General features: G+C 33.2%; 2 protein-coding genes across 3 annotated transcripts; both read left to right on the forward strand.

Moving 5' to 3' along the window:
- Positions 1-431: 431 nt before the first annotated feature.
- On the forward strand, positions 432-15,721 carry LOC139513703 (monocarboxylate transporter 14-like). Of its 2 annotated transcripts, XM_071302447.1 has the most exons (6): positions 432-522; positions 3,952-4,032; positions 8,800-9,024; positions 9,512-9,655; positions 12,752-13,669; positions 14,393-15,721. In XM_071302447.1, the coding sequence occupies exons 3-6, from the start codon at positions 8,844-8,846 to the stop codon at positions 14,560-14,562; spliced, it is 1,413 nt and encodes a 470-aa protein (XP_071158548.1). In that variant the 5' UTR covers positions 432-522; positions 3,952-4,032; positions 8,800-8,843; the 3' UTR covers positions 14,563-15,721. The 2 variants fall into 2 exon arrangements, with proteins under 2 accessions (XP_071158548.1, XP_071158549.1); XM_071302448.1 differs by lacking the exons at positions 432-522; positions 3,952-4,032 and having other exon boundaries at positions 8,607-9,024.
- Positions 15,722-20,743: 5,022 nt separating this feature from the next.
- LOC139513704 (uncharacterized) lies at positions 20,744-22,740 on the forward strand. The gene is made up of 3 exons (XM_071302449.1): positions 20,744-21,050; positions 21,247-21,414; positions 22,263-22,740. Exons 1-3 carry the CDS (start codon positions 20,957-20,959, stop codon positions 22,427-22,429), a joined length of 429 nt encoding a protein of 142 aa, XP_071158550.1. The 5' UTR covers positions 20,744-20,956; the 3' UTR covers positions 22,430-22,740.
- The last annotated feature ends 2,166 nt before the right edge of the window (positions 22,741-24,906 follow it).

The following is a 24,906-nucleotide window of genomic DNA, read 5'->3' on the forward strand; positions in this document are numbered from 1 at the left end:
TCAGAGACTGAGACAGATCTGAGAGTACTCGCAGTTAACTGAAAGCTAGTTCAAAGCTACTAACAACTAATAAAAAAAATCATGCATCTAAGACTAAATTATCAATCCTTACACATCCAACACCCAACATCCCATCCCCCCCACCCCACCTGGATCCGCCTATGGATTTAGTGTAAAGACCTCATAAACGGGCCCCTCATAAACAGTCAGAGAAAAACATGACCTTGTGCAATGCCAAGATAGGTATCGACAGATTGTAGATTCATGAATAACATACTAGTAATATTACCACTGAATATTAAGTTTGCTTTTTAATTTACTGATAACAAAATCAATATTTATACCAGTTTCTATTTTGAGTTTTGTTTGACTCGTTTCTTTCCCTCATCCTGGGACTGTTCTCATCAGCGTATGACCCGTTTCTTTCCCTCATACTTGGACTATCCTTTATCAGATTAGTTTCTATCGTAGTATTCAACGTGCATAATACATGACTTTTTTTTGTCATCATTATACTATAAGGTATGAGTCTCATTAATATGAGATTTGAGTGATGATACATGTGGGTTAAGACCGATGGCTACAGTGCTGAAGATCCCGAGTTCGATTCTGACTCTGGCCGTCTGGGCACTAAAAAATATAAGTACAAAGTGATTTTCCCAATCTTATGGCCTGTTGGCACTAATTTTTCCAACGTTCAGGTTTTCGTTTTTGTGCCTTTTGCTCAGCATATTTTCCTCTCTGTGCTTTATAAATGGTATGAGCTGGTTAAGATTGGGATTGAGGAACAGCCGTATCAAATCTGACAGTTCTGTCAATCATTTGTCAATGTAATGTGTCACTGTTTGTAGTTTTGCTTTGGTCTTATAGTCTGGTTAGCATAGTAGCTAAATTCAGGTTTCTGATCCAGACCTCTTTGGCTATTTGATGTAACATATCTTCTCGTTTGTTTTCTTAGCAAGGACACTCCAGGAGGAAATGGTGAGGTGTTTCAGGTGCTCCACATGTACAGTTGCATGACTCTATGGCGTTAATTTGGACTACTCGGTTCTTGTAGTAGTTGAGTTCTGCACATGTGTAGCCAGTTCTTAGTTGGGCAAATTTGCTGAAATGTCTAGTTAGAAAATAGTACACAATTGAGTGCTTCGTAGTTGGTATATTTGCATACAGGTTCCTGCCTCTTTCAGATAATTGTCATCTTCTCTGCCATTTTTCTTCAATATTTTTATAGGCTGCCTGTTTGACGTCCTGAAGTCTTACATGTACATGTATGACATTATTTTCAGGTGGTAGTTTTCTTTGCTTCCTGTGCTGCTGTTTTTGCAAAGATGTCCACCTCATAATTGCCAGTTATATTGGCATACACATGTCCTGGTGTCCATGATATAAATACATTAAGTCCTTTTTGCCTAAGATGTTGGATGTTTTCTTTTATTTCTCTTGTTACAGAAATGTAGCTTTTTTGGGCACAGTTCAGTTCAGGACGCCTCTGGATGCGGGAATGTCTCGCTACATTGAAAACCTGTTAGTGACCTTCTGCTGTTGTTTTTTCTATGGTCGGGTTGTTGTCTCTTTGACACATTCCTCATTTCCATTCTCAATTTTATTAGCATGGTTAGTAGTCCCACAGTACTTTGACCATGTTGACCAGTCAGGGGTACTACTTAAACAAGTGATTTTGGCTGTGAAATATTAAAAAAAAAATCTATTAATAGACGCAGACATTTTATAATCACTGAAACAAGTAATTTGAGAAGATCACTTCAATAAGTGTTTATAACTTTTTCTTGATATTTTTCACACAAGCTTGATTTTTTTATTGTTAAAAAGACAAGAATTCCATTCAAAAACAACTGTGTACATCTAGAATTTTTATCTGTAATTAATGCAGTATTCAAGGACCATGAGAATCGCTATGAGTTCTGCCAGGAGGATGGATCCTCTTTGTGACACAGGTCTATGCAGTCTTGCAGCAGGTTTAATGTGCTCAGCATAGATAATTGCTCCAGCTTTTGGGTTCCCTAAGCATGATCAATTCACAATTTTTACACATCCCTACACATCTCTGGTACCCACACTGAAGTTTATGACTAGATGGGTACTTTGGGGGCCTCGGTTGGTCAAAGTTGCCCCAGACTCTGACCAAGAGATCAATCTTCTTAAATCTTTTTGTTTGGTTTGTTGTTTCCCGCTGAACAGCGCAGTGGTTCTCTCCGAGCACCATAATAATAGACTGCACAGTGTCCTAGCACTCCCTAGTGTTGGAGTAAACGGAGGGATCTACGTACATACATACATACATACATACATACATACATACATACATACATACATACATACATACATACATACATACATACATACATACATACATACATACATACATACATACATACATACATACATACATACATACATACATACATACATACATACATACATACATACATACATACATACATACATACATACATACATACATACATACATACATACATACATACATACATACATACATACATACATACATACATACATACATACATACATACATACATACATACATACATACATACATACATACATACATACATACATACATACATACTGATCATGTGTATAGTTTCATCTACTGAAAAAGTGCTGTTCAGACATTGTCAGCAATAATCATGATACATGTAGTTCTATATAATATTAATGTCTTTTTTGTTCATACCTGAATATCATTTAAAGGGACACTAGCTACATGTATGAGATATATATAAAAAATCTAAAGTTTAATTTTTTTGTTCAATCAATAATGAAAGTGAAATAGTGAAATAACAATTCGCTTTTTGCAGCCAAAAAGGTTCAATTTTGTCAAATTACGCTAAGAAACATTGATAATTAGTTATTCACTTGCAAGTGAATGAGTCGACCTCTTTAAATCTGTATTCATGTGAACTTCAATTTAACTCCTTGCTAGAGATTGACAACGCATGCATTGTATGTGTACTGGTTATTTAAAGAAAAAGAATGTCAACAAATGAAAGTGAAACTACAATAAATCATTTGATTACTAATTCGATGCACATAAAATCATTCTTATACGGTTAAAAACAATGAGAATCGTGTATTTTTAATCTATAAAATAAAAATCAAACAGACCTATAAAAATCCAATTGCAGGTGTTGGTTTAATCTATTCATATCTTTATTTATGTTTACATCGCTTATATGGTCATCTGAGGTCAAATCGATAGTTAATGAGATGGCGTCTGGACTAAAATCACACGAAACCAACCTATACATTATCTACCCCATGCTCTGTAAACTGTTTATTTTAGACTTTTGATAGTTTGTATAAATGTTTTACATTATTATAAATCAAATATGAAAATTTGAGTCAAATCGGTGACCATGAATTTGACAGCTAGTGCCCCTTTAATACATGTATATGATTAAAAAACCTCTTCCATAATCTTTCCATAAGTGATTACAATCACTGTGATTACAAATTATCTGCAAAAAATGTAATTATGGTATTTAAACAGTGGCAAACTTTGTCATAGACTGTTTAAAGATAGGACAAGATGTTGTTACAGATTAAACTCAAATTATCTTTTCTCTCCGAAATTATATTCTCTTTTCATATATATACATAACATTGATTTACAACAATGTTCAAATGTATTGCTAATATTTACTGTATGTATGTTTGATGTGTTGTATTAGTTGTAATTCTTGAAAATAATAAACAAAAAAAGAAGATATTATATACAAACACTTTTACCTTACCAAATCTACACAGGGGACAACTGTAGAACTTCATGTTTCATATCAAATCAATATGTATATTATATTATTATATAAATTCAGGTTGCAATTTAATAAATTATTTATTCATTCATTTAACTATTAATAAAAAATTAGCTTAATTCCTGATAAAAAAGATGATTTTCTATCTAACCAGATGTCTCCTGCATAACAAGAATGGTATGTAGATTTACTGTGATTAAGTATTTTTAAAATGGTCAGAACTGGAATATTAGGGGTAAGTATTTTATGATGGATTTTACTTTTTTGACATACTTGTAGATACCGATTAATATCATGAATAAAAGTTTGGGGTTAGGGTCAATGTGACAGCAAGCTAACGGTATAAAAAAACAACATACACGGATCAACAAATGGTTTTCAGAATAAATTGTAATTTTAAAGCTTTAAATCTACTAATGACAATGTATAAAACAAATATATAAAAAATGTAGTAGAGTAATATAGATATATAAATTCGTAATATAGGTATAGACAAAAAAAAATCTATACTCATGATACTACTCAAATATCAAGGTTCAATTTGTTAGCCGGCATTAAATAAACGATGAATCAAAGAATTCAACTTTATATATACCGGTAACTAATATAGAGCAAGGTGCTGATTATAATTTACACCATTCCAGGCCCGTTTGTTTTTCATATGATTAATATTACCAATTAATAACTAGTTCTCAGTTGATAACAATACCAATACCAATAGTATATGTCACTGACACATGTAGTTTCCAGTTGTAGTTGTTCTTCTTTATTCTTCTCTCCACTATCTGGAGTACCACTGCTATATTGTTGAGAAAAGCAGGACAGATTCAAACAAAAAGATTTTAAAGCAGATAAAGTTGTGCACCTTATAACCATGACTTTATTGATTGACAATACGAAGACAAAATCCAACCTAATATAAGGCGTTCAGTGACCGATCTCCATGTGTGTTCTAGTTATACATTAAAAAAAAAAGAAAGATTTTGAAGAAGGCCTTCCACTGTGTTCTTGCATGCAATTCCTGATGAACCACTTGACCAATGCTTTTAGAATTTTGATATATGTATGTTGTTACTGATGAAAAATTGGAGGTCAAGTTCGATGTTGACATTTTCTATATCTCCTACTACTAGGGGGTGTTTAACGACCTTGACTGCCTATGAGGGTCTCACACAGTCTTTTTATGCCCCACCTACCATAGTAGAGGGGCATTATGTTTTCTGGTCTGTGGCTCCATTCGTCCGTCCGTTCGTCCGTTGTGCGTCCGTTCAGGTTAAAGTTTTTGGTCAAGGTAGTTTTTGATGAAGCTGAAGTACAATCAAATTGAAACTCAGTACACTTGTTGCTTATGGTATGAACTTTATAATTTTAAAGCCAAATTAGACTTTTGACCCCAATTTCACAGTCCACTGAAGAGGGGGGGCAAGGGGGGTCCCAATAACAACAAAACAGCAAATTGATTTGGCTCATAACAGATAACAAGGAATTAAAATGGACAAAAACAGATAACAGTAAATGAAATATTAAAATAATTCAGTCTTTGACAAATCGGTATTTCTTATTACGGATATAATCCTTTGTAATGCATTCCATTTTCTATGACTATGTTTTTAGTATTAATTTATATATCTAGAATGTGTTTAAATTACTACTCAATATATTATAATATTTTTTATACGCTCGATTACGGAACGTATTATGGTATACTGTTGTCCGTCTGTCGTCAACATGTCGGTATTAACTCAAAAACTCTTTAACCAATTTGCATTAAACTTTGGGAAATTGTTTATATCTATTGACGTGAGCTCCCTTTTTTTTTTTTTTTTTTTTTTTTTTTTTTATAAAGAAGAAGGACGGTCCGGTAAGGACCGATTTTGGCCTCAAATTTCAGATTCCTCTGACAAAAGATTTTAACTTCTTTTTAAACACTTAAGTGTCTATTTCATTTGATTCAGTTAGTTTTTGTGAAAGATTTTAACTGATTTAGTCATTAAAAACGATCCGATTCAAGCTCAAAATGAAAAATCTACCAAATTTGTTAAAAAATGTCACTTTTCAGATGGTTTTTGTCAAAAATGAAAGTGGCCGCATCTGTGTTCATCCTAAACCTTTATATATGTTATGTATTATCATAAAATACAACTCTCATTCCAATATTAAGGATGAACACGAATGCGGCCACTTTCGTTTTAAGCGAAAACCGTCTAAAATTTAACTAAAATGACAGAATTGTGAAGATTTCAGTAATTTAGCATGACTTAGTGGTGCCAGTACTCGATATATGTGCATTGTATTGTCAAAAACAGCCCATATTTATGTAGCAGAAGCATTCTACTGTCCAATAAATAACTAAAAGTTTACATTTTAACAATTAGGTAAAACTGCTATATTTTGGGGCCAAAAAGGGGTCTTACTGGACCTCCTCTTTTTAGATTTTAAGTTTCTGGGTAATGGGTTTTTATTCAATAAAATTGGTGTTTTTTTCCAGTTTTATGATAATATTTCAAAAATGCTTTCAGAAAGCAAGGAATTTTGGTGAATTGTTTATATCTATTAACATGAGGTCACCTTCAATTTTTATAAATTTTAGATTTTACGTTTCCGAGTTAACTGGTTTTATTAATTAAAAAGGGGGTATTTTCCAGTTTTCAGACATTAACACAAAAATGTTTTCAGCAGTTCTCATGAAACTTCGAAATGTTTATATCTATTGTTTTAAACTCCCTTTCGATTTTTATTAATTTTAGTTTTTATGTTATTGAGTTAAGGGATTTTATTCATTAAAAAAAGGTGGTATTTTCTAGTTTTCAAAAATAACTCAAAAATGCTTTCAGCAGTTCTCATGAAACGTTGGTGTATTGTTTATGTATATTGACTGAAGCTCCGTTTGTTGCTAATAAAAAAATTGACCTAAAAGAGTTTGAATATTCCGACTTTTTCTTAATGACCATTTAATGAGGTGTGTGAATTTTTCTTAATAAGACTATGAGGCAAAGTGGTATATAGGGTAGCAAAATCAAAAGCACCAATTATAAGCATGCAATTTATCAAGTACTTCAAACGAATTTTGACACTCCAAAAGCAATTTATTCCACTATTTTCAAAGGCCTTATTTGAACAATTTTTTATCAGCTGAGGTTTTTGATTGTACCAAGTGTACTAGTAAGTAGAATACATAGTTTAGTAGGGAAACAATGGCTTGAAACAATAGAAATCTTTGTTTGTAATGAGTTATGTGCAGCTTCGGACCCAAGTACATGGTTGGAACTTTCATTGTACAATGCATTTGGTTCTGCTTTGAAAAGAATCAGAGCTGAGTCTATGTACCATATTATATAAAAGGTCAACTGGTTGTTAGGACCAAGTCCTTAATTGAGATCCTTGTCAGATATTCCTGGCCATATGTTTCCCTTTTTGTCATATTTAGAATTATTTTTAATTTAATATGTTCGTACGGGAAACAAGGAACATTATTCTCATACAAAAAATTAAGATAATTCTAAATACACATTCATAAAAAAATGGAATTTATTACAAAGGATAATCATAAGATATACTTGATTGTCCTGGACCTCACTTCTGTGATGGGTAAATGTTAATGGAATCCTTCTCTGAATACGGGACAAACATATTAGTAGTGGTAGACCCCAATGTCCAATGATCTTCAATTTCTACCGAATATTGGCTGTCAAAAAAAAAAAATGCTAACATTCCAATTTTCAATAACAGTTAACAGCAAATACATTATCACAATAACAGATAACAAAAAAACTAATAGCCGAATAACAGCTAACAAAGAATAAGACAATAACAGCTAACAGCAAATATATTTTCAAAATAACAGATAACAAAGAATTAAATTGCCCCATAACAGCATAACAGTTAAACCCCTTGCCCCCCTCCACTGAACATAGAAAATGAAAGTGGGAGTTTCAGGTTAAAGTTTTTGGTCAAGGTAGTTTTTGATGAAGCTGAAGTACAATCAACTTGAAACTCAGTACACTTGTTGCTTATGGTATGAACTTTATAATTTTAAAGCCAAATTAGACTTTTGACCCCAATTTCACAGTCCACTGAACATAGAAAATGAAAGTGGGAGTTTCAGGTTAAAGTTTTTGGTCAACGTAGTTTTTGATGAAGCTGAAGTACAATCAACTTGAAACTCAGTACACTTGTTGCTTATGGTATGATCTTTCTAATTTTAAAGCCAAATTAAACTTATGACCCCAATTTCACGGTCCACTGAACATAGAAAATGAAAGTGGGAGTTTCAGGTTAAAGTTTTTGGTCATGGTAGTTTTTGATGAAGCTGAAGTACAATCAACTTGAAACTTAGTACACTTGTAGCTTATGGTATGATCTTTCTAGTTTTAATGCCAAATTAGATTTTTGACCCCAATTTCATGGTCCACTGAACATAGAAAATGAAAGTGGGAGTTTCAGGTTAAAGTTTTTGGTCAAGGTAGATTTTGATGAAGCTGAAGTCCAATCAACTTGAAACTTAGTACACTTGTTGCTTATGGTATGATCTTTCTAATTTTAAAGCCAAATTAAACTTTTGACCCCAATTTCACGGTCCACTGAACATAGAAAATGAAAGTGGGAGTTTAAGGTTTAAAGTTTTTGGTCAAGGTAGTTTTTGATGAAGCTGAAGTCCAATCAACTTGAAACTTAGTACACTTGTTGCTTATGGTATGATCTTTCTAATTTTAAAGCCAAATTAAACTTTTGACCCCAATTTCACGGTCCACTGAACATAGAAAATGAAAGTGGGAGTTTAAGGTTTAAAGTTTTTGGTCAAAGTAGTTTTTGATGAAATTGAAGTCCATCCAATCAACTTGAAACTTAGTACATATGTTCTCTATAGTATAATCTTTCTAATTTTAATGCCAAATTAGATTATTACCCAATTTCACGGTCCATGGAACATGGAAAAGGATAGTGTGAGTGGGGCATCCGTGTACTTTGGACACATTCTTGTTTATGCCTCAATTATTTTCAGACTATGGCCTATAGTAAACAACATTGAAGTCGATAGACCAGAAAATGATTCCCAAATGGTGGTGTCTGATGATTGTACTTTCAGCCTTTATGATTCAAGTGATATCATTTGGTACAGCAGGAGCCATTGGATTGTACAATATAGAATTTATAGAATACTTCAACGTTGGAGCAGCTGAAGTCTCCTTGATTGGTTCCATCAACCTTGGTGTTTTCCTTGGAGCAGGTATAGTATACAGAATTTTTACAATATAAAATTGAAACATATATTCACCTAAAATCAGATGGACCAGGAGGAGACTTAAACACCTAGACAATAAAATTTTAACCCATTTAACCAAGGTTCTATATGTGATGTCTTATGTTCATAATTTTTTACAAATATGTTCTCATATTAAAATGATGAACCAATGGAAATAAAACTTCACTGATCTGATCCTTAGTTTGTATAGTTTAAAGAGGATTTTGAGTCTAATAACCAACATGTCAACCATATAAAATGCAAATATTTTTTAAATACTTAAAAACAAAAATTGATACATGAAATTTCATATGTGGAAAAAATGTTCTATCTAGCTTTCCTTTGTATCTTTAAAGGGCATATTGCCCATTGAATGGAAATTTGTTACAACCTTTTAGTGTTTTTGCCTATTATCTAGTATTCTACAGGTACTTTTGCGAGTTTACTAAATAATTGACATTTATACTTGTAGGTCCTTTTGTGAGTTTACTGATGAGACATATGAGTTACAGAAGAGTAGCTGTCATTGGTAGTTTACTCAGTACGACTAGTTTGCTGTGTGTTCCATTTCTAGATAATATTATCTATCTGTATATTATATATGGAATCTTTACAGGTGAGGGCAATATTATTATATATGGATTATTTACAGGTGAGGGCAATAACACAGTGATTACTTCATTTGTGTTTACACTATTATGTCATTGGCTAGTCCTCATTTACCCCTAAACAAAAAGATATTACATTCACAGGATTAAAGATAATGTGCTCTAAGGTAAATATATGTTGATGAAGATTTTCTCATATTTTAACCCTTACCATGCAGGGGCAGTAATATTATAACCATACCCAATCAAAAAATGTCAGATTTTTAGTGCAAATGACCTTCTTTAAACTGGTGTACCCAGATCAGTTTCATTCCAACCTAAGAACTGTTGTGATTAATGTGTTCACTAGGATCCAATCTACATGCAGACAACAGTTGGATGCACCAATTAGCATCTCTCAGTCTTGCAGGTCAAGAAAAAGAACGAAAAAACTTCAAAATTGATGCTTTTTGCACATAAGGACTAACTATAGGTTGCACTTTGTAAATACAGCTGTTTCTCAAAACACGCCTCTTTTGGGGAGTAATTGAATATTCATAGAAAATTAGTTTTGTTTACATACTGGTTCCCAGTTATGCTCTCTGTGTTCCATATCGCAGAGACAGAACTTGGGAATGTTACCAGTAAATAAACACGTGCATATTGTTTACATTGAAATCTGTGGTAACCTTTCATTCGAGGTAGAGGTAGTTAAGAAAATTAGTGTAAGTTTAAACTCTGAGAAGTTCAGGGTATATAAACGTTGAAAATATGCCGCACAGCCCTATATTTTGACCTTTGAAAAAAATTGTGGTGCATATGAACTTTCAATTCTAGGATAAGATTTTTTTCAAAACTTCATAGTAAAAGTGGTACAGTTTTAGCGGTAAAAGGAGTTCCTATGGGATATTGCATTGTCAATATTTACAGAAATGCAACCTATATAGGGTGAAAAAGGGGAACATTCAGAATTTAACCAAATTTGCTTTATTTCACAGATTTTAAAGAAATTAACTCAAATAAGAAGTTTTATAAATATTTAATGAAGATTGATAGAATCCTGGGCCTTAAATATGATGACTCAGCATAAATTCACAGTTTACAGTATGCATAGTTTACTTAAAGTCCTGGATACAAAATTAAATCATAATATTTGCATATTTGTAAGTTAAATTGTTAAGAAGTGCTTATATTTACTCTTCGCAGTCATTGAAACGCATAGATCCTTCCTGAATATTATTTATGGGGTATTTGTGTCCCTTCGATAACCCAAAAGTAAGCCGCAACACCTAAATCTGCTTTTTTGTCACCACGGCATAATAAATACAAGCTAGAAAAACAAAAATATCTCAAGAAAACTTACAATAGTGTGTTCTATCCTGAATATGTACTAAATATTCCAAATTGCTAGAAACAGCAGAATGATTTAGGAAATTTGAGGCCCCAGGGACAAAAAACATAGAAAATTGCCTACCCCCTGGGTCATAAAACAAATAATTTAACTTGTAAATGCTATGATTTTATGATTTTAAAGTTCTTGATATAGAAAACAATAACTATGCTTGGAAGTTATGCAAAAATCAGATGTTAGCAGTCATCTCTACAACATTTTAAATGAATTTATATCTCAGACTGGTATCTGCATACACACAACTATTGCAAATATGGCTTTGTTTGAACACTTCTAGTATATATAGTAGCTAAATTGTGTCAGATATATGGTTACAGATGATACTGTTGTGACAAGAATTCTAAATTGACCATTTGAGGCAGAAAATGTGTTCTTTAATTGACACATAGGCATACAGTAACATGTGGACTGGAGATAGAGGCTGGATTGGATACTTTATATAATCTTGAATGTTGGAATGATTGACTGCTAAACATTACATTTATGATATTCTGATATGCTTTCAATATGTTATCAAAACAGTTTTTAACAGGTTCTAGGCATTTTTTATCAGAAAATATGCAAATAGGGTAAGCTGGCAATAATTAAAGTCTTGTTTTCAAATTCTTTAAAAAAATTGAAACAGGGGAGGGGGTATAAAATGTATAGTAAAGAAAAACTTAGAGTATACACAGTGATTTCTTTAAGACTTTAATTCTGATAAATGAGTATTAATGTGAGAAAAACTGATTTTAGAGAGTTTTCTATTTGAATAAATGTCTGTATAGGTTGCACTTTGTAAATACAGCTGTTTCTCAAAACACGCCTCTTTTGGGGAGTAATTGAATATTCATAGAAAATTAGTTTTGTTTACATACTGGTTCCCAGTTATGCTCTCTGTGTTCCATATCGCAGAGACAGAACTTGGGAATGTTACCAGTAAATAAACACGTGCATATTGTTTACATTGAAATCTGTGGTAACCTTTCATTCGAGGTAGGGGTAGTTAAGAAAATTAGTGTAAGTTTAAACTCTGAGAAGTTCAGGGTATATAAACGTTGAAAATATGCCGCACAGCCCTATATTTTGACCTTTGAAAAAAATTGTGGTGCATATGAACTTTCAATTCTAGGATAAGATTTTTTTCAAAACTTCATAGTAAAAGTGGTACAGTTTTAGCGGTAAAAGGAGTTCCTATGGGATATTGCATTGTCAATATTTACAGAAATGCAACCTTTAGGGCAAATTCCTGCTAACACATTGCCAGTACATTTAGTTTGCAACCATCAAATCACCAATTGATGCTGTCTGAGCTTAAAATAAATACAATTGTCTCTTAAATGGTAGAGCTCAACATTCTGAAAATTTCTACCCCATCAAATTTTTTTCATTTATAACAGTTTTCAAAATAATAGACAAAACGTTTTACCCCATGTACTACTTTTAGCCATGTCAGCCATCATGGTTTGCAGGCAAGGTCATCAGACACATTTTTCAAACTAGATACCCTATTGATGATTGTGGACAAGTTAAGTTAAATTTGGAACAGTAGTTTCAAAGAAGAAGATTTTTGAAAAAGTTAACTATAATCATAGATGATTACGAATGACGACAGATGCCTAGTGAGGAGAAATGCTTAATTATAACATGATATTAAAGCATTAAAGAATTTGCCAATGCTCTCATTGCATGATAAATATTTTGGCTCATGATTTATTTCTGATTTTTTTAACAGGTTTAGGATTTGCTATGGTATACCTACCATCAAGTGTGTTAGCAGGCATGTATTTCAATAAACATCGTAGTCTTGCCACTGGTGTAGCTACAAGTGGATCTGGCATAGGAGCAGTAGTATTTCCATTATTAGTACACAGTTTGATCCAGTATTATGGCTGGAAGGGGTCAGTTTTTATCCTAGCTGGACTCAGTTTACAATGCATTGTATTTTCTGCGTTATTAATTCCAATGAACAAAAAACCAAACAGGGAAGAACTGAAGTCAGTGTTAACAAACAGCAATATACATGAAAAACAAACAAATAATCCTGAAATTGACCACATGATGACCAATGGTAACTGTGATAATTACAATGGTCACACAAGTATATCAGAGAAAAAAGTTCAGGAAAATGATGAAGTCACAAAATTAATGGAGAATTCTGAGCCTGCAGCTGAAAGTTTAAAACATTGCTATGTTTTATGTGATTTTTCTTTCTTAATTTTCTTTATAAATAACATACTTTGGAATATGGGAGTAGCAATTTCTTGGATTCTTGCTCCAGAATACTTTGTATCAATGGGATTGACAAAAGGAAATGCAGCTACTATTTTAACATTTGGAGGAGTTGGTTGTTTTATTGGTTGTATAATTGGTGGAGGACTTGGAAACATACAGAGTCTAAGTAGATTGTCTATGTATATATCATGGAATATTGCAGTCGGAATATTGATAATGTTCTTGCCGTTTAAAATATTTCAATCAGTGGAAATTTTGTCATTTATAATGTTTTTAAACGGACTTGGATTTGGAGGAATTTTAGGACTACTAGTCATTTTTACAGTGGACCTGCTGGGTGAAAAAGCTTTGGGTGATGCTTTTGGATATTTGATGCTGAGTAATGGGGTAGGGTCTATAATTGGTCCACCACTTGGAGGTGAGTAAACATTTAGATTATGTTTGTCTTTTTCATTTTTAGCCATGGCGTTGTCAGTTTGTTTTAGATTTATGAGTTTGACTGTCCCTTTGGTATCTTTCGTCCCTCTTTTAGAGCTATTATGAGTCCATTAATTGTAGGTTGACCCGAATGTATCCATCATTCAAGGATGGTTGCCTAGAAAGATTTTTTAGGGTACTCTTATACATGTAGCATGTATGCTTGAGAATTAATTTACAGAGCTATTTTTTTCACATTCAGCTATGAGTTAACATACAGAGCTTTTGTTAGATCACATATTGACACCCCTAATTTTATTCGTAGTAAAAGATAAAATATAACAAGACACTAAAAAGAAACAATTATGACAGTCGTCTTATAATTTCCCAAAATTGAATTAAGTATGAACTGTTTAGAAGTTCTGATTGAATAGATTTATAATTGTAATAGGAAAAAAAGTAGCAAATACAATGTACATGTAGTATTCTTAAGATATCTTCCAAATCTCCAATAATGAAATTCATCTCCTTAGTGAAGCATAAAACAGCAAAAAGGGTTGTAAAGTTTGAATGATTAATGTTGTTTATATTTAGTGAAGTCATATTCTACAATTGATTCAAGTCATATTCTACAATTGATTCAAGTCATATTCTACAATTGATTCAAGTCATATTCTACAATTGATTCAAGTCATACATGGACATATACTATTTATATTTTCAGGAGCATTTAAAGACTACCTTGGAACTTATGATCCCACATTTTTCTTTGCTGGTACATTGATTATTGTTGCTGGATTAGTCATGTTCCTCATACCAATAAGAGAAAAATTTGTACCCAGACCAACGAGAACTGCAGTAGAACTAACAATAGAAGTTAATCTCAAAACATAACCGATGATAATGATCTCACTGTACCAAGACCAAGGAGAACTGCAGTAGAACTAACAATAGAAGTTAATCTCAAAACATAACCGATGATAATGATCTCACTGTACCAAGACCAAGGAGAACTGCAGTAGAACTAACAATAGAAGTCAATCTCAAAACATAACCGATGATAATGATCTCACTGTACCAAGACCAAGGAGAACTGCAGTAGAACTAACAATAGAAGTTAATCTCAAAACATAACCGATGATAATGATCTCACTGTACCAAGACCAAGGAGAAGTGCAGTAGAACTAACAATAGAAGTCAATCTCAAAACATAACCGATGATAATGATCTCACTGTACCAAGACCAAGGAGAACTGCAGTAGAACTAACAATAGAAGTTAATCTCAAAACATAACCGATGATAATGATCTCACTGTACCAAGACCAAGGAGAACTGCAGTAGACCTGACAATAGAAGTTAATCTCAAAACATGATTATGATCTCACTGTACCTTTCTTAACTTGATCCAGGTGTTCTGTGAACATTTATTATTATTTATTTAATGCAGCCTAGTTAAATGGAACTATAATTGTTTACATACAATTCATTTGTTTCCTCTATATCTCATTAAGTAGTTTGAATTTGTGTTCAGCATTTATGATTTTAATTATGGCTTTATGAGCATTTATGATTTTAATTATTTTTTATGCCCAACATATGGGCATTATGTTTTTTGGTCTGTACATCTTTTTGTCTGTCTGTCTGTCTGTCCTACTTCAGATTAAAGTTTTTGACCAAGGTAGTTTTTGATGATGTTCCCTATGATATGTTCTCTCCTAGTTTCATGCCAAATTAGTGTTTTACCCCAATTTCACGGTCCACTGAACATAGAAAATGATAGTGTGAGTGGGGCATCCATTTACTGTTGGTACCTTCTTGTTTTAATTTGAAATAGTTGATATCTTTCTCTCCTCTAAGTTATATATTTCAAAAGCATTTAGAAACTTTAGATAGTTTAGTCCCACAAGAATTATTGGACTTTAATCTCCAAAAACTATGGAAATTGTGAACAACTTTTTGGAAATTGTAATTCTCTTAAATATGCTTGGGAATTAAAGGAAATTAACACAGTTGTTAATCATCATTCCCATACCTTCTATGTCAAGTTTGGATTAGTTCGACCGATAGCTTTGTTCAGTCATTGTTCTAGATCAGTTAGAATTACAACCTACTGATGTTGACACATTTAGACCAATTTATCTATTGAAGACAATTCTTATCTTTCTCAAGAAATGAAATAATTCAACTATCTCTAACTGTGCCATATCAAGTATCTTTATATACCACTACATACCTCAAAATATGTAAAATCAAATCTTGCCTGAAAGACTAAATTATGATTTAAAATTTTCCAAACATTGATTTTGATCTCTTTGCTTTATTATGTATTATAAGTTGGTGGCATATGGCTTAGATAGTGTAAGCTAGTATTGGTAAACATTGTCTGATTTTGTTAGCACTCTTACATGTTTAGTTCTTGGCAGAATTTTATAAAACTTAAATCATAGGTTTGTATCAGCAATGTCTTAGACAAGTCAGAAAATCATTGCTAATCACCAATTTTAAAAAGAAGTTATATTCCTTGGAAATGTTAACTATATGGAAAATGTCATACTTTATGTTCTCATATGCACAGTTCTTGTTTGAATTTTATGAAATTTATATCATAGGTTTTTATTAGTAATGTCTCAAATGCTTGCAGAAATAAGTGCTGATCAAATCATTTTAATAAGTTATTCCCCTTTGAGAAATTTTATATTAGAAACCACATTTAATTTACTCTGAAGCATTCATTTCTGTAAGATAGTTTTAAAGATTTTTTTTTTAAAGTTATTGTCTTGATCCTTGGATATATAAAATATGTGCAACACAGGGGACATTGGAATGTTGTTTTATTTTTTTTGTTTTGTTATTGGAGAGAGCCTGGTGTTGTCTGTTGTACTGTCCAGTATTATTGGTGATTTCTTTTATCCTTTAAATGTATTTTTACTATCTGATTATCTTTGATTGAGATCTTACCTCTATTGTTTTTATATTTATTGTTTTATATTTATAAGAGCATTGTTGAGTAGAAAAACTTGTAATTTGTTTATGAATACAATTTGTTGGTAAATAATATAGTTAGTCAATAAACTTTGTCAGTTTAACACGTCTTTTAATTATGAGTTTGATCATAAACATTATGTTTTTATACTGGAACTCAAAAGTAAAATAACAAAATTACCAAGGAAATTCAAAACGGAAAGTCCATATTCAAATGGCAAAATCAAAAGCTCAAACACATCAAACAAATGGATAACAATTGTCATATTCCTTAGTTTCAGACTTAAGTTTCAATGCTCAGGCAGTAATTGGCTGGGTTTTTTAAACTTCCAATAATACTTATATTGCACATTGTTGCATAGTCATCTGAAGAATAGAATTAATTACACCAGCTCATTTATATGTGTTGTTTATAGTGGTCAGCCATTATTTTCTAATTATTTTTATTTTGAATCAGTCAATCAAATGGTTTACCCTTGTTTCACTTTCAATGTTGACATTCTTTTTACTAGCTAATCACCCATAGTTCATGCGTATCTATCTCTAGCTTATAGGGTTAAATGAATTTTACATGAATACGGATTTAGTGAGGTCCAATAGTTCACTTGCAAGTGAATAATTCTTTAGCAATGGTTCTTTTGCTTATTTTTACAAAACTGAACTAAATTTGTTACTTTACGATTTTAACTTCACTGTTTCACGTTTTCATATTTCATATTTTATTTTGTTCTATAGCTCGTAGCTAGTGCAGAAAAGTGCCCATACAAAATGTCAGCCATTACATCAGACTGAGCTTATAAAAGGTTTTAGTAGAAAACAAAGTTGATCAACAATCTGCCATCAATACTAACTTACCAAAATATCAAATAATATTCAGATATAACAAAAGACAAAGATGACGATGAATAAAGGCAACAGTAGTATACCGCTGTTCAAAACTCATAAATCCAGGGACAAAAAACAAAATCGGGGTAACAAACTAAAACCGAGGGAAACGCATTAAATATAAGAGGAGAACAACGACATAACACCGAAACGTAACACACACAGAAACGGACCAAGCATCAGACAAAACACCACGAGAATAACAAATATAACAAGAAAACCAAATACATGAACTTGGGATAGACAAGTACCGTGCCACGTCTGATCTCAATATCTCAAAAATAAGAGAAAACACAAACGACTCTGATGAACCTGAATTGGGATAGAATTTTCAACATTTGGCAACAAAAAATACTGAGAATTATCCTGGCTTGGGATTGATGCATCAACATGGTGCAACGTAATCATTGATAAGGCTCCTTACTTGGGATTGATAAATCAACATTGGGCAACATAATTACTTATGAGGCTTCTGAGAATAATTCTGGCTTGGGATTGATGCATCAACATGGGGCAACATAAACATTAATAGGGCTCCTGAGTTGGGATAGATAGGTCAACATAGGGCAACACAAACACTTATGAGGCTCCTGTGAATAATCCTGCATGGCTTGGGATTGATGCATCAACATGGGGCAACATAAACATTAATAAGGCGTCTGAATTGGGATAGATTCGTCAACATGGGAAAACACAAACACTAATGATGCTTCTGGCTTGGGAAAGAAGTATCAACATGGGGCAACACAAACAATAATGAGGCTTCTGGCTTGGGAAAGGTGTATCAACAAGGGGCATATTTCATCCAATGGATTAAGAGTAAAGACATCATAAACAGTCAGAGAAGAATATATTCATGTGCAATGCCAAGAAATAGGTATTGACAGATTGTATAAATATGAAAGTGCATATGTATTTAACAATTCAGTCTAATTCAGTTGAGAATTATCCTGGATTGGGATTGATGCATCAACATGATGCAACGTAGTCATTGATAAGGCTCTTTACTTGGGATTGATACATCAACATGGGGCAACATAAACACTTATGAGGCTCCTGGGAATAATTCTGGCTTGGGATTGATGCATCAACATGGGGCAACATAAACATTAATAAGGCGTCTGAGTTGGGATAGATTCGTCACATGGAAAAACACAAACACTGATGATGCTTCTGGCTTGGGAAAGATTCATCAACACGGGGCAACACAAACACCGATGAGGCAACTGTCTTTGGGAAAGAAGTATCAACATGGGGCAACACAAACAATAATGAGGCTTCTGTCTTGGGAAAGATGTATCAACAAGTGGCAACACAAACACCGATGAGGCATCTGTCTTGGGAAAGATGTATCAACAAGGGGCAACACAAACAATAATGAGGCTTCTGTCTTGGGAAAAAGATGTATCAACAAGGGGCAACACAAACAATAATGAGGCTTCTGTCTTGGGAAAGATGTATCAACATGGGGCAACACAAACAATAATGAGGCTTCTGTCTTGGGAAAGATGTATCAACAAGGGCTACACAAACACCGATGAGGCTTCTGTCTTGGGAAAGATGTATCAACAAGGGGCAACACAAACAATAATAAGGCTTCTGTCTAGGAAAAGATGTTTCAACAAGGGGCAACACAGACACTGATGAGGCTTACGGATTGGGAAATATTCATCACACGGGGCAACACAAACAATGATGAATCTCATGACTTGGTATATATATAGATACATCAATATGGACCAACACAAATACTGGTGAGACTAATGGAGTTGGACAGTTAAATGAACATACAAAGAATGTAGCGTTTTAAACCCACCATTTGTTCGTATCAGTTAGATAACACAAATACATTTAACAAAAACACAGCCAGGTACAAAAAAAACAAAAAACACTCAGCACAGATCTGAGATTACTCGCAGTTACTGACAGCTAGTTCAAAGTCAATAACAACTACTAGTAATAAAAAAAAATATGCATCTAAGACTATATTATCAATCAGTACACATATTTCATCCAATGGATTAAGAGTAAAGACATCATAAACAGTCAGAGAAGAATATATTCATGTGCAATGCCAAGAAATAGGTATTGACAGATTGTATAAATATGAAAGTGCATATGTATTTAACAATCCAGTCTAATTCAGTTGTTGTTTTTAGTTGCTGTTTCACATTTGTTTATTTTTTAGATAATTCATCAGGCTGTTATTTTTTCGTTTGAATGGTTTTATTTTTGTCATTTTGGGCATGGATATTGTAAATTGGTGAACCCCGTCTGTTTACCTTGGTGGATAGACGTCTCATTGGCAGTAATAACACATCTTATATTCAAGGACAAAATAGCTGTTTTCTTTTTAACATATCACTGTGATTGTCGTTCTATTTGACCTAATAATTATAACCCTTGTACTTCTAAAATGATCTTAGATTAAGCTTATTTCCAACAAGTCGCATTCATTGATCTGTTAAATGTAATAAGGAATACCAACCAAACCCTCGAGGTAACCTGTGAACTAAGAAACAAACAATTTATCCCAAAATGCAGATAGAAAAATACAGTAAATGAAAGCGGACAACGACTTTCTACTAAACTATTAGACTTTGGAAGGGATTTTTTGTTGTTGTTTTGTATTTGCTTTTTTAGGCTTTTTTTTTTTAATTGAAAGCAGTTTTGTCCACCTTTTTTAATCGACAGTATCGACGCCATTTTCGGATGCTGTCATAATACTGCAATCCTCAAGAATTAATTTGGCTATTAAACATTTAGAGTATCTGTTGTAGTGACTAAAGTGAGAAAATGATTGCTTCATTTTGATGAACATTGGACCATTAAATAAGTTTTTTTTTTGTTTGTTTTTTTTTATAGTAAAAGTCCACGGATGAACCTGTATTTTAAGAGAATTTTTCGGAAAAGGAAAAAAAAGAACCAACACATCTTCGTATGATGTTTTCAACAAAACAAAATGACTAATTGCTATATGGTTAACCAGATAAATGATAGCTTCTGTACTAGAGTAAGTGTTGACTGTTATAAGTAACAACTTAACTGTCCACTTGATGGTATAATCCCATTGACGTTTCCTTTATTCCTGGTCTAATCAGCATCAGGATACAAAGACATGTTGACAGGTGATCGTAGAAATTAATATAATTAATTGATTGATCTAAATATGGAAACAATTTCAAACGATTTTAGCAAATAAATACGGATTTATTGAATGTCAAGAAACAATTAATCTATTCGCACTTATAAACACGTTATTGTGATCACCCATTAACCCTTTCTACGTCAAAGCTGAACGGCTTTATGTGACGTCTGTATTGGTTCCTGATACAAACTAAATGACGAAGGTCGTAATACTGATATGAATAGCAGCATCTTAGCTGACAGGATCATTACAGTTTATAAAGTTCTAACACTATGATGTGTTCATTAGAAGACATAAAAATAACAGCTACAAATATTTTTCTTGGATTTTTCTTATTTTCCAACTCCATAGCATCACCAGTAATCAGTAAGTTTTTCATTTAAGACCTTTTTAAAGTACAGTTTGACGAATAATCGCGTTTCCATAGTTATACTTACATTAAATATCCATATAATTATTTCGTAACCTTAATTATGCATTGTTTTGTTGTTTCTGAAGTTCTGTTTTATAGTTTTCGGTAAAATACTATGGATTATATGACAATGAAATACTTATGTTGCAGACTGTGGTTCCGGTTGGACGTACGGCAATCATTTAACAGGAAAGGGGTGTTTGAGGAAATTATCCAGTGACTTCAGTCAAAGAACATGTCTTTTGAATGGTTACCACATCACATTAACACAAGTACCTTGGGGAGAAGTTAGGAGGAGGGATAAGTTCTGTGTCCGAGGTAAGAAAATACCAGATAAATACAGCTAATTTATTAGAGTGTATACTTCTTGCTTATTAACATGTACAATGTAGAAACACACTGGTCAATCAGATTTTTCAGTCATATTTTCGTCACCTGTCCAATTATTTGGTAATTATTACAGTAAACAAAGATATTTATATTGTTTTAATGAAAAAAATAAGAAGATGTGCGATTGCCCATGAGACAACTCTCTACAAGAGACCAATCGACATTGATGCTAACAACTATAGGTCACCGTACGGTTTTAGTCAATGAGCAAAACCAATACCGCAGAGTCAGTTATAAAAGGCACAGAAATGACAAATGCAAGACAATTCTAACGAGAAAACTAACAGCCTGATTTATGTACAAAAATGAACGAAATATATATACGGTACTAGTATATACGAAACGAATGATAACCACTGAATTGAAGGCCCCGGACTTCATCTAGCCATCTGACCATTCAGTTTTATCTATAGACTATTATTTCTTTTTGTTAATGTCTTATATTGTATTATGCTCCTTGTGATCCCATTTAATGGAAATAAGATATCTTCTTCTTCTTCTTACATGTATTTTCAAGTTACCCTGCCGTCTATAGTTACCTTCAGTTGACTAAATAAGTGTTTTTCCGTGTACGTGTATACTAAGAGTCCAATGTTTTAAACTGTCTCGTCATATAAGAATTGAAGCCTGATTTTGAATGTGTTAAGCGATATCACTTTACTCATTTTGAATGAAGTTTCTTCTCTTTAAAAGTTGTGGAAAGTCACTTGTTGCACAACACATTTTCACTAGTACTTGCTGTTTACAAAGATAATATGACATTTTAAACCTTTCAGATGAACATTTAACGTTTGAAGAAGTTACCACTGAATCCCCTGCTATGATAGATGGTATTAATACTGATGACTTGAAATTTGATGTGAAAGGTGAAATTGAAGACTCAAAACACGGACTCGCCAAAGCTATGGGATGCTGTTTAGATGGCGTGCAATCTACAGGATAGCTATTTTTCAATCAACACCAATGATCCATTGAAATGAAATAACAACACCCGTTTTGCCTTGATATTTTTCACTGTACATTGTATATAATCAAACCATGCTCAAACAGCACATAGTATGTGAATTCTACAAATCTTTGTATCATTCATGTCTAGTTTGTCCAACTGACTGTCCGCTAGCAGTCTTTTACATTTTACATTTTGACATCATGTTTCATATTTTTGTAAATATGTCAAAATTATGTTTCTATTTCATTTTTCAAACGAAGGTTGATAATGGCCGAATAGTTTTTATAATAAAATGTTACAACATTTATTGTGTCTTTTTCTCAATTTCATTATAATTTTGTTATAAAACAGAGCAGTCACACACACACGACTATTATTGAATACTTCACTGTATGAGAAGTTGAAATCCCAGTTATTCTTTCTACGTATGCTGCAATGGTAAAAAGTACGCACACTCAATTTCTAGATAGTCTGATCAAAGGAGATGCTAGTTCACTAAACAAATTGTCGATAGTAATTACAAAGATCCAAAATTGTTGAACTTCCTTGTCTGAATTTGGAACCTGCCATTTACTAACTGATTCAACATTTTTTGAAATCGGACTAATGCCATTTTTACTGACAGTATGACGTGATGAACTCACACTTAAAAGGTTTAAGTTGCAAACCAACATTTTTGTAATCTACCTAGAACTTCATCTAATTTATTAAAATGGTCTTCTGAATTTGAACTATAAATTATATATATTAATCCTCTTCGTGCTTTGAAGCACATAAGGCCGACACTAGCTCTCTCCATAACACTCTGTATGATGATGGAAGTGTTAAACGACCTTGACTGGATATACATCCCTTGCACGGTCGGCTCGGTGCCCATGGGCGATTGGTGAGCTTTAAATATTTTCTGCAGTTGGTGGTCAAGGAACAGGTTAAAGGCGCCATTTTAATGAGCGGACATTTTGGTTTTGCTGAGTTGTTTTTGGTTTGTTTAGGGAGCTACCATTTGATTTTTATGGGGGGGGGCTAGGATGAAAAATTTTGTCCTGCCTTTTCTTTTAGCTGTAATCTCTGTCCTGCCTTTTTATTTTTCACTCTAATCGGTCCTGCCTTTTTTTTTTTAGTTTATCCTGATTTTTTTTTACCTAAATTGTCGTCCTGACTTTTTATTTTTGCAAGTGTCACATCCTGCCTTTTTTTTTTTAACTCAAAACTCCTGGCCTGCCTATTTTTTTCAAATTTCATCCTAGCCCCCCCCCCCCCCCATAAAAATCAAATGGTAGCTCCCTTACTATTTTGATGTTTCTTTACAGTCATACTCCACAACGGCTGCTTTCAGGGCCAGGTTGATCAGCTGGACAGCCCGCTAACCACGACGATGTGTTGTTGGTAAATGAATCATTGACTCTGTAGTAGATGACTGCATATTGTACAATTTGCAATTGCAAAACTACGATACAATAGCCCTCCGACGTCTGGGCAGCATATGACACTCACCAATCCACAATGGGTTTCAGAGTGTCGCTGACACGGATCTACTGTAAAGGACGTCTCAAGCCTACCGGTTTGTCTTTGAACATTCTGAGCAGCATAAGATATTGTAGCCAACGGGTAATCAGGAGCTGATACAGCACGTCCTTTCAACTGTAAGGACTGAGACGTGACTAATGGATTGAATTGAATGGATTGGTAATGACACTCTGTCTTTTTTTCTCTACTTCTCGCCATGACATCCCAACCTCCTTCGTCTCGCTTTCCACTGTTCTTCTCAATGTTTCTTTTGGTCTTCCCCTTTTTCTCTTGCCAGTTGAAGTCCATCTCAGTAACGTATTAGCGATGTTTGCTGGTTCCTTCTCTTTGTGCTGTCAGTTTGAATAGTACCTGATTGGTTATTTTGTTGGACCAAAAGATTTTACATATTCTTTTCAAGCAGGTATTGTGGAATGCAGCCAGTTTGTTGAAGTCAGTTTGTATAATTCTCCAACTTTCTGAGTCATAAAGCAGTACAGATTTGACATATATATTATAATATCTTTTAAATAAATCAACGAAAAATGACTCAATACATCTTGGAAAAGTTAAAGAAGCACACATATTCCGCAAGGCATCTCAGTGTACTAAAAATTACCATTTTTCGTAATATATGCATTTTTATGTCGATCTTTCTGCGCCATTTTTCAATTGCCAATAACCCCACTGAGGGTCCATGACAGGAAATATGCTAGCGCTGGCTAGACAATCTAGGCACATAGATATATTTGGTATCGGATATTCATCCTTATTAGTCAACTCATTGAGTTTCCTGTAATCTATGCACCACATAAATGAATTGTCCTTCTTACAAACCAAACAATTATTCATGCTGCGAAAAAGGTTTTTATATTAAAGAATGTTTTCTGTGTTAAAAGTTGTCCAAGTTGACAAATGAATTTGATTCTCGAATTGTGTATTGAGCGCATTAAATCAGTATCATT

The sequence above is a fragment of the Mytilus edulis genome, chromosome 2 (genome assembly GCF_963676685.1).
Source record: "Mytilus edulis chromosome 2, xbMytEdul2.2, whole genome shotgun sequence".
Lineage (NCBI taxonomy): Eukaryota > Metazoa > Mollusca > Bivalvia > Mytilida > Mytilidae > Mytilus > Mytilus edulis.

What these genes read in the sequence shown, in the direction of transcription:
- LOC139513704 (XM_071302449.1), top strand. Translation starts at nt 20,957, where the DNA reads ATGATGTGTTCATTAGAAGACATAAAAATAACAGCTACAAATATTTTT. An exon ending in CATAGCATCACCAGTAATCA is followed by an intron (nt 21,051 to 21,246) that starts GTAAGTTTTTCA and finishes CTTATGTTGCAG; the next exon opens with ACTGTGGTTCCGGTTGGACG. An exon ending in GGATAAGTTCTGTGTCCGAG is followed by an intron (nt 21,415 to 22,262) that starts GTAAGAAAATAC and finishes TAAACCTTTCAG; the next exon opens with ATGAACATTTAACGTTTGAA.
- LOC139513703 (XM_071302447.1), top strand. Translation starts at nt 8,844, where the DNA reads ATGATTCCCAAATGGTGGTGTCTGATGATTGTACTTTCAGCCTTTATG. An exon ending in TGGTGTTTTCCTTGGAGCAG is followed by an intron (nt 9,025 to 9,511) that starts GTATAGTATACA and finishes TTATACTTGTAG; the next exon opens with GTCCTTTTGTGAGTTTACTG. An exon ending in AATTGGTCCACCACTTGGAG is followed by an intron (nt 13,670 to 14,392) that starts GTGAGTAAACAT and finishes TTATATTTTCAG; the next exon opens with GAGCATTTAAAGACTACCTT.